The 10355-nt window shown below is 40.3% G+C and overlaps 1 protein-coding gene across 1 annotated transcript; it reads left to right on the forward strand.

Annotated features, from left to right (window-relative positions):
• Positions 1-1020: 1020 nt before the first annotated feature.
• On the forward strand, positions 1021-6411 carry sowahca (sosondowah ankyrin repeat domain family Ca). The gene is made up of 4 exons (XM_042494384.1): positions 1021-1401; positions 3517-3899; positions 4662-5051; positions 5466-6411. Exons 1-4 carry the CDS (start codon positions 1056-1058, stop codon positions 5928-5930), a joined length of 1584 nt encoding a protein of 527 aa, XP_042350318.1. The 5' UTR covers positions 1021-1055; the 3' UTR covers positions 5931-6411.
• The last annotated feature ends 3944 nt before the right edge of the window (positions 6412-10355 follow it).

Genomic DNA, 10355 nt, shown 5'->3' on the forward strand with positions numbered 1-10355 from the left:
TTCAAAAGGCTGATTGGTATCATAAGCAGCCATATAAAAAAAGACCACACAACAGTAAATTTTAACATGCACAAGTAACATAAAAGGAAAATTCACAAATATTTATATATATATATATATATATATATATATATATATATATATATATATATATATATATATATATATGTGTCAGCCCTGCAAAAGCCTGGCGACCTGTCCAGGGTGTATCTCGCCTCTCGCCCAATGACAGCTGGCATAGGCTCCAGTCCCCCTGCGACCCTTATGAGGTCAAGCGGTTATGGACAATGAATGAATCAATGAATGAATAAATCATACTTTTGCTTTTTGTCTCAATAAGCAAAAGTTAATTATTGAAATCTAATGTTTTTTTTAATATATTGCAATCATCCCTGCATCATGTTGCAACTGTCCCAGGGGTTTGCGGTCAGTTGCATCATCTGATGTCTTCCATTCAAATAGAATATTGTCAACAATGTCATTTTTTTTTTCAGTTGTATGGGTAATTAGCAGACAGATGTTAGTTTTACATTTAAAAATTTGGTTGGTTTAGTCGAAATAGTCTCTGAGTAACCGAGAGACATGAAGAAAGTGTTGCAAACATCCCCAGTCTCCCCTAACATGCAATCTAGTTAAAATCACCAGGTTTTAGTCGGCTATTACAGATCTGGACAGCATTAGTCATACAATACAGGCTATAATTATGTTTCCACTTCTTTCTCACACCATCACAACTCAATCAACATAAAATAAAACCGCACTGTTACAAATCCCACTGCCTTCATGGCATGGTCGATTTTTACTAATAATCGGACAAACTCCAGTTTTTCGAGGAGCTACGAACGCAGCATGATGAACTCGTTTGCATGGTTGCTTCAGCTCCGTGCGACCCCTATCTGCAAGAGCTCGACACTCCCAATGGAGGAGAGGAGAATAGGGAGAAGAAGATGCTGTCATCCGTCGTCACCGACCTAATCGAACAAGCGTGACACATGGAGTAATTTTGAAACATCCTTGTGTAACTTATTATTTGCGCTCTGTTCGGGTCGTTCAGGATGATGATGGCGTCCCAGTGCACGGAGCAAGCTGTGCAGGAGTTCCTGATGGAGAGAGGAGGGAGGGTCCAACAGATGGAGCTGATCGATCATTTCCTATCGGGGCAAAATGAGCAGTCGAAGGAAGGGGTGGGTCGAGAGGTGCTACAACGCATCGTGGACAACGTGGGTTTCGTCAAGGTGGAGGACGGCGTGAAATTTGTTTGTTTGAAAAGTGAAGGCAGCACAGAGTCGGTGATGCGTGCGGACACAGGCGACCACGATCACGCGGAGTGCAATGGCAATATCCTGGAGTCACTGGACAACAACTGTGTCAACGGCATCCCTGACAACAGAGACCAAACAGGTGAGGGATACACACACCTTGTGTTGACGTTATTCTTACCTATGGGATTGTTTTCGTCCATTGTTTATTATGCAAAATCATGTTCCTTTAGCTTAGATATATAAGTATTATTGTGTAACCAGTAATGTTATGTCTGCTGATTTATTTATTTATTTGCATAGAAGGAACTGTCTTGCATTGGCCCTCTAAATAACCACAATCAGGGGCGTCGTAGTGGGCGGGGTGGACTGATTACCCAAGGTCCCAATGTGAGAGGGGGCTCTCCAAAAGCCTTGCAAGGAAAGTTTGGAGGTTATTTTTCAGGTTGTTTATTTATTTATTTATAAGTAATTACTACCACAATTAAATTAAATTGAGTGGAACAAGCTCTTGCATTAATTTTTATTTTGGAGAGACTTTATATCAGACTGTAAAAAACACAGATAACCAGTTAAGACTGGGCTATTTTTTGTTGGGGAATAATGCCCTGCAGTGTATGACAAGTTTTAAAATGTTATTTTCAGTAAATTTGTTGTTCTATTTATTGAGTAATAAAAATAATTGTTAGGTGCAGCCCTACAGAATAGTTTAAGTGTGAAGTGGGGGGGGGCAAAGGGCCACAAGTTGGAGTCGAACCAACGGCCACCGTGGCAAGGACATAGCCTCTGTATATGGGATGCCTGTTAAAAAAAAAACAGAGCAAGCTCTCAAAGGCCCCTCTCACCCCTAAAAGGTGAGAAATGGTTGAGACGGCCCCTGCAATAGGATTTGTCTATAAACGTGGCTACAGCCAGGTGAGTCACTGCTTATCCTGCTGTAGCACCTTAATATACTGCCATATCTTTCCTCAAATATGAGAAATTGGAGTTTGAAGAAAGAGAAGAAAGAGAAAGAAGGCAAACTGACTTTTAAAATATAAATGAATAAAAGGTGCGTGAGAGGCAAGAATCAAGAGAGGAAAGGCTGGGGCCTTACAGAGACCACTTCTGCAAAGGGCCCAGAATAGGGCTGGGCGATAAAGCGATCTCGAAATGGGATAATGTAAGTGTGTAAATTCACATATGTTTATGTCCGTGGTAAGAGCATAGGTATGTCTTTGTGAAACGTAATGTTTCTTGAAACTCAATTTTCACGTGTTTGCGATTTATAGTTTGATCAGGCATGCCATTTACACAATTATAGATAATATTGTTGTTCCCATTGTTTGTATGTGTTTAATATGTCTAAAATCTTGTTTATTTGGAAAGTAGTCTGTCATACTTTACGGATGGGCAATTTAAAAATAAAGGTATTATCTGCTATTATCCGCATTATATTACCTGCTGTGTGCCCAACATTCTAACCACTCCAGTCCTTTTTTACCACCCTTTACTTGTTGAAATATCTTTGAATATACAACACATAAAAACCTGCCAAAAAGTGATTGCAGCTCCTATCTTGCCACTAAAAGGGGGTTTCTGTCTCAAAATAACTTGATTTCATTCATAGTGATTATATTTGACAGATTATAGCTCACCCAGTCCCTTTTTACCTGTGTAAATATCTTTAAAAGACCAATGCAACAAATAAAATGCAATTTTCAACTTGCCAAAAAGTGATTAAAGCCGCTATCTTGTTAGTGAAAGGTTGTTTCAGCCTCAAAATGGCTAGATTTAATTCTTGGGGGTTGTATTTGACTAGTTGTAATCACTCCAGTCATTTGTAGCTGTGTAAATACCTTTAAAGGGCCAATGCAATGCATGAAATGCAATTTCTTACTTGCCAAAAAGTGATTGCAGCTCAGTGGGAAGATAGGAGCTGCAATCACTTTTTGGAAAGTTGTAAATAGCATTTTATTTGCTACATTTTTCTTTTAAAGGTATTTAAAAATATAAAAGGGACTGAGTATGCTTTAATCTGTCAAATATGATAACTGAATGAAATCCAGTCATTTTGAGGTAGAAACAGCCTTTCAGTGGCAAGATAGGAGCTGCAATCACCTTTTGGCAAGTAAGAAATTGCATTTATGCATTGCATTTGACTTTTAAAGGTATTTGAACAGGTAAAAGAGGACTGCAAAGATAATGCCTCATGAACTCCATCATTCAGTGTCAGATCTAGTTAACAATAACAAAAACATGTTCAATGTTTCCACAGGACCATGCAGCTTGCCGGCTGTGAGTCTGGACAATGACAAACAGTCAAATGGCAATGGGGAACCTGCAGCCCCCTCCCAGAATGATAAGACCAACACAGGGACTCCTACCTCAGGTGGAGGAGGGGAGGTGAAGCTGAGGGAGAGGAGAAGACGAGAGTCTGCTCCAGTCATTGGGATTGCAGATCTGGACCACTCTGCAGGGTCCCATAGTCAACAGGTGAGAGGTGCGCGCAGGGTGTCCAAAGGATCCCAGCGGGCCATGCTGACAAGCTGCCTATCTGAAGACAGCGCCTTGGAAGGGCTGGAGACTCTCGGAGATATCAACACGCCCAAGGGAAGTCGCAGGAACTTCATAGAGCTGATGATGAGTAGCTCTCCTCAGGTAGGATTCTGTGTTTCTCTGGCATGAAAAAGAATTTCAAAAGAGATTATTATTATAACACATAATTTTATTTGTATGAAAGCTTAACAAAATAGATAGAAAAATGCTGCTTGTTTGCTTTTCATTGTTTCAAACTTTGGTGCATGTTATAAGTTTGGCCACACCTAAAGCAGTTATGTAAGGTGATTCATCTTGGGTGTGCTCCAAAACCTGAATGGCACAAAGCTGTCCATTGATTAAATTAAACTAGTTATTCTTCCTTTGTCGATGTGTAACTACTAGCCAAGAGTGTGGCATTTGGAGTGTTACCAGAGAAATGCAATATGACTCCGCAGCAGCTGTTTTCTGTCTTATGTAACTGAGAAACAAAGTGATGTAATCTAGCTTGCCTTAACTCATTGGCATATGAGACCCATGACTTCCTATTGGGCATCATCACAAAGCAATAGGCAACAAAATGGACTATTCAATATGGATTTGTTTACTGTCAAAAATATCTTTACACAGTAAATATGATAGTCTGTTGTGATGAACAATGGGGCTCACTACCCTAGAATCTGTTTAGCTGGTATTCCACAAATAAAGTGTGCATAAGGTTCCTTAAATATGGAACATTTTTTACAGTGCTGTTAAGCAAAAACAAACTAAAAACCATCTCCCTATAAAACATTCTGCAGTAAGCTAAACAAATGCTGTATTTAAAGGTGACAAGAAGATGTATGTGTATGCACCTCTTTCATTCCTATGCTCATCCCTTTGCAGGTTCGGAGGTCTTTGATCAACCGCGGCTCGCGCCTCCGGGACTCAGTGAGGAGCGATGGGGACTCTGCATCGCTCCTCTCCTCAGCCACCGATGAGGACTGTGCCTCGGTGACCCTGGACCCACTGGAGCATGAGTGGATGCTGTGTGCCTCGGACGGCCTGTGGGAAAGCCTGCAGCCCCTGCTCGCTGTTGAACCCAGCCTAGTGGCCAAGAGAGACTTTGTGACCGGCTTCACCTGCCTCCACTGGGCGGCTAAGCAGGGCAAAGCTGAGCTGCTCTCCCAGCTGCTGGCCTTTGCCAAGGAGAACACTGTACCTGTGAATGTAAACGTGAGATCAAGTGCTGGATACACACCACTACACCTGGCAGCCATGCATGGACACACACAGGTGGGTTGTGTAGATGGTGGTGGGTTGTGTTACACCTGCTCAGTGAGGCAGCAGGCAATTGTGTCTGCTCTCTCTGCCCTTCCTAGATCTTTTATTAATCTCTTGATGTTTATGGAAAACCTTTTTCTAGCACAAAGGGCCTTTAACTCTCTATTAATTTCAAAAACACTGTCTATTGAAAGTGTTTCTAAAGATGACAGGGGCAATCCAACAACTTGAAATTTTTCTCTACCTGCCCAGAAATAGCTTCCTAAATGTTCTTCAAGGAAAATGTGCAGGCTTTGCTCTGGTCAAAGGAAGACAATAGATGTGGCCAAAGATAAAACCTTTTCCTGAAATGTTACAGTATACAAAATCTAAGAGGAGCAAGATTTCTGTTTGTGAATTTTTACCTGTACTTCCATATACTGACAGGTGGTCCGTGTGCTACTGTCCGACTGGGAGGCGGACCCTGAGGCTCGTGACTACAGCGGAAGACGAGCCATCCAGTACCTTTCCCCACCTCTGGCCGCTGACCTGCAGGAGGAGGGCGTGGTCACCTCACCTGGAGCTGAGTCAGACAACGAGAACACCAACAGCAGCAGTGGTGGTGGGCGCAGCTGGCGATTTCCCAGAGTCCTCCAGGGCAATCTAAACCCATTGCGGCTCTTGAACCCACCCGCCGAGGCAGCAGAGGAGGGAGTCGTGACTGGAAGGACCAAGGGGGGAATACAGAGGAAGTCATCTCTGAGCCGGTTGAACGCCCGGCTGCACCGAGGACGACACCGAGCCCAGATCATCCACAGCGCCTCCTTCAGGGACACAGGGGAGGTGGGGAGAGGAGAGGAGCTCCCCAGCAGCCCTCTCCGAACCCGGCCACTGTCCAACCTGTTTGGATGAAGTTACTCTGACATATAAAGCAGTGTGATGTGTGTTGATTTACAAAATACAGTTTACTCACCTTTATAAGCTGACAGGTCAGACAACTACATGACTAAAAGTAACTGCACACAGCCTAATATAGAGCTGATTTTTTAAGTTTTATTATTATAGGATTTGATAACCACAAAAGTACATTTCTCTAAAATCTCACTTATTTTCATTCCTTTTGCAGTTGTTAGGCGTATTTTAATGGCTGAAGACAGGTCACAGTTCATGTAGCATTTTATTTGCCAGAAAAATTCACTGGGTTAAACTAAACCACTGCTCTGTGAATCACTTTGGGCTTTTTTTTAAGTTGTTTTTTATTTACTTTATTGAGCTCTGTTTTAGAGGAGGTTGCTAACATTACACCATTTTTTAAAAATGTAATTCTTTACACTCGTTACATGAATGCAAAAGCACCAGGCAGGATTGTATCAGGTTTTCACTTTAGCTTTGAGTCACAATGGTGAGGGATTTGAGAATAGCACTTAGGTTTAATTCTACACAATTCTTCACAATCTTATTTTTGTTTGCAGAGTAAAGTAATATATTCATACAACAAATTTTCTATATTTCAACCTCCTTTGATTGGATGGTGCTGTTTTTTAAATACATTTCTGTAATGTGAATTATTATTTTAAAGTACCAGATTTAGTATTCAAACCACAGAAGTCTTGTATGTCCAAACAACCATGTACAATTGTTATATTTGCACTTGTCACTTTGAAGATAGTTTGATTATGGGAAGAAACTGCTCCAACTAAAACCATGCCAGCTGTTATTTGTCCCATTAAATACCAACAAGTTAAGTTTCCTCTTACCTGTTGTGCTGTTGAACAGTCTACCCCGTTTTGGTGTGAGTTGCCGATGGGTGAAGATATTGTCTATAGAGGTGTCTACCTTTTCTCCAATATAATGAAATTAGATGGCACTCGGCTTGTGGTGCTCAAAGCACAAAAAAAAAACATTTGAAAAACTCAACAGCAGTGTCTTTTTTCAGAAATCATGAGCCTGAAAGGAGGCATGCATCTACTTATCAGGCACCCAGGAGTATAGCTCAGCCTTGCTGCAAATTTCTTCCAGTGGCCACTTGTGGTATTGCAGTGAAAAAAATCCCCCAATATATAGCACAATAGGTAAAAGGTAAAAATATACATTTTTTATTTTTAGGTTAATACTGTATACACGATGTATGAGGGTGATACATCTTTGGATGTATAATGCAATGTATATATATATACATATGAATGAGGCCATAGGATTTTCCCCTATAACTTTTTCTTCAGTTGCTGAGATAACACCAGAATAAGACTGCCGTGGCTTTAGTTAGATCCAAGTACAATAAAGACACCAATCTATTACACAGTTGGACTGTTTCACAGGGTGGAAGCACAGGGAGAACTGTAGTTTTTCTACTGACTATGATGTACCTCAAATGCTCTGAGTGTAGTTCACTCATTGTGGGCCTCCAATAGTAGATTGCCGTGTTTTGTGCAAATCTTCATTTCCTAAATGTATTGTATTATCATTTGTATCAGATTTTTTTTCTTTCTTAAATATCAGAAAGATTCACGTTTTCTTGCAGATTTGACTCATGTCAAACTGATTCAGATCCACCTTATCACTCTGTACCAGATTTTATATTTAATAATTTGCCTGTATCTGCCTCCTGTATTGCTCTAACCTTGCATGTACACAATCATTTGTTAATCAATCATCTTCATCATCTGTGAATAGTAAAGAGTCTAGACCAAGATAAGCTGTATGTTTAACCGAGAGCACATTGTCTCTGTGACTGTTTTCCCAAATATGTGAACCTTGCTTTTATGTAATTATTGGGTCAAAGACACATCCAAGATTTCGTGAATGTTCCCTTAGTGTTTTGTAGCATTTGTACACAGATCATAGGGCTTCATGTAATTGTACGGTTTACTCTTTCGATGTAGAAATGCATTGTACAAACCTACTTTGATGTCATTTTTTTCAGAAGCATGAATAGGGTAAATGTAAATTTTGTGCACTGTTGATGTTTTTGTCTGTAAGTCAATGTCTGTCCTCTTTGTGAAATACTGTGAAATTATTATGTGATGTGAATGCATTGTTACTGAGCCATTGTAACCCCTGTCTTTATATCTCACCCTTGAAATAAAGCAATAATGGTTTGCATAAAGTCTGTGTTCTGTTACAGTATGCTAACCGATGTTCCAAGCAAACAAATATACTGAATTTATCCAGGAACATAGAATCAGTAAGGAGGATTTGACAAATGATGGTCTGAGTTGTCATATTCAATCATGAATACTCTCATCAGAATAGACCAAAGCTCTGAATTAAGCAGGCTACTTTGTTCGCCAGCCCTGCTGACTCCAAGTTATTGTCCTTGTCTGGTGGTGCTGAATAATTGATGATCTGATGACCCCCTGTGCCACCATTTACAGTACATCCACGGCTTCCTGTCCACAAACTGCCCATGTAACTCTGCACCCAATGTATTCACAGCCAGTTCTCATTCTGCACCTGTTGTGTGTGTATTCATTTGTGTACTTCTATTGTTAGACCTCACAAGATTAATGTCAATTTTAGTGATCTGATCTGACCTCTAGTTTGGGCCTTTTTTTCTTTTTTTTAAATAAATATTAAAAATGCACATTGCAGATGTAGGTTTTTCCTCACTCTATCAGTATATTATACATTAGGGTAGAGTAGCTTTTACTTGTTTTTTGTTAGTCGTGTAGTTGAGCATGTTGTCCCCAGCTTCTCAGTGGAGATAAGAGGCAAGAGTTAAATCATATTCATAAGTCATCGTCATATGTGTGAGAGGGATATGGCACATTTGGGGTCAATGTACTCTGCACCTGGGAATGGACAGATTACCACTGCTCTGACAGCCATCTTCTCACACTAAGCTTCTTCTGGCTCTCATCTCTCCTCGACTTCATGTTGACCAGAATAAATCGGCCGTAGAAAAGCAGGATTGCATTTATACAGTCATTACAATTAAACTTGTGTGAGTGTAAACGCTCTTGATTCAGCTCTTTTGATTTATTTTTTCAGATCTCTGTTACTGCCCTCATTGACTTGTCACACAAGATTTATAGAGGTCACGGAGGGGCTGAGCTTTTCCCTGGGTCAGTAGATGCCAGGGTCTAGTTGCCTTAGGCAGCCTATCTGTTAGATGACTGCTGATCAGGATGGAAGCAGAGAGGCTGTCTGACTGCAGCTACTGACCTACATACAAAGTGAGGGGAGTAATGCCTATTATGTAAATTCCTCTGCCATCTTTTCAGGGAAGCTGTGCCAACTTTTCTGCCCGGGGCCTCTGCTGCTGAACTAATCCATGTCTAATCTATCTCCATCTCTCACTCTCTCCACCAAACAGTCAGCAGAGCGATGATGACGTTCATACAAAGCCTAAATTGTGACTAGCTCACAGTGCCAATCCAGAGTCATCCACTTAGTAACAAATGTGCACTGTCAGCCAGATGTTATGTCGTCTCATGGCATACAGAGCCTATACCCTTTTCCTGCTGTACTGTTTTACTGTACCAACACTGAATTAATGTGGCTTTGTATGGCGCTAATCATTAGAATAGAGAAAAGCCTTGTAACCCACCTGGAAAGACATTATTTTTCTTGTTCTGCATTCAGACGCCTTTTACTTGCATGTAAACCTCTGAAAGCTGGGGAAATTAGTTTGATTTCTTACAAAAACCGTTGGCACGTTGGCAACAAATCTGCAAACTGCAAAAAAAGAAAATAGTAAGAGGTGACACGGTAATGATCTGAAAATTAGCTGGGGGCAATTATCAGATATTATCAAAAAATTGGGGTAAGATGTCAAGAAAACTGTATAAAATGTCCAGAAAACTACATTTATAATTCTCCTAATTAGTGTGTTATCCATTTCTTTATTCTAATTTTACCACTTTTTTTTCTGGCTTGCTACTTCTTCTGCATACTTTCAGTTGTTGAAACCATTCAACTACCATAGCGTTCAGCGTTTTCAGGACATGGGAGCTGTAACTTTTCATGTTTCTACTATTTATACTTTTTATATTATTCAGCTTCTTTCAACTTTTTTCCCCATCTAAACAAATTGAGAAAATCTTCAAATCCTCTTCAACCCACTCCACTTTGAAATGTAACTGCTTTGGCATACTTTCAGCTAGAGACTTCATTTAAATTTTTAACTGGCCACAAGACCTTGAACTCTTCAGCTGTGATTCAGCTTTTTGATATCTTTTGATATATTTCGTAAATTTAGGTTTCATGCAGTTTTCAGACGTTTTCTGCGTCTATAATGTGTTCTCATGGAGACGGAATGTTCAGAAATCACCCAATTTAGATATTTCTGCCTCTGTCCTTTCAAAAAAATCTTACTAAATCCCCTGTGGTGTCTAC

The sequence above is a fragment of the Plectropomus leopardus genome, chromosome 10 (assembly GCF_008729295.1).
Source record: "Plectropomus leopardus isolate mb chromosome 10, YSFRI_Pleo_2.0, whole genome shotgun sequence".
NCBI classification, from domain to species: domain Eukaryota; kingdom Metazoa; phylum Chordata; class Actinopteri; order Perciformes; family Serranidae; genus Plectropomus; species Plectropomus leopardus.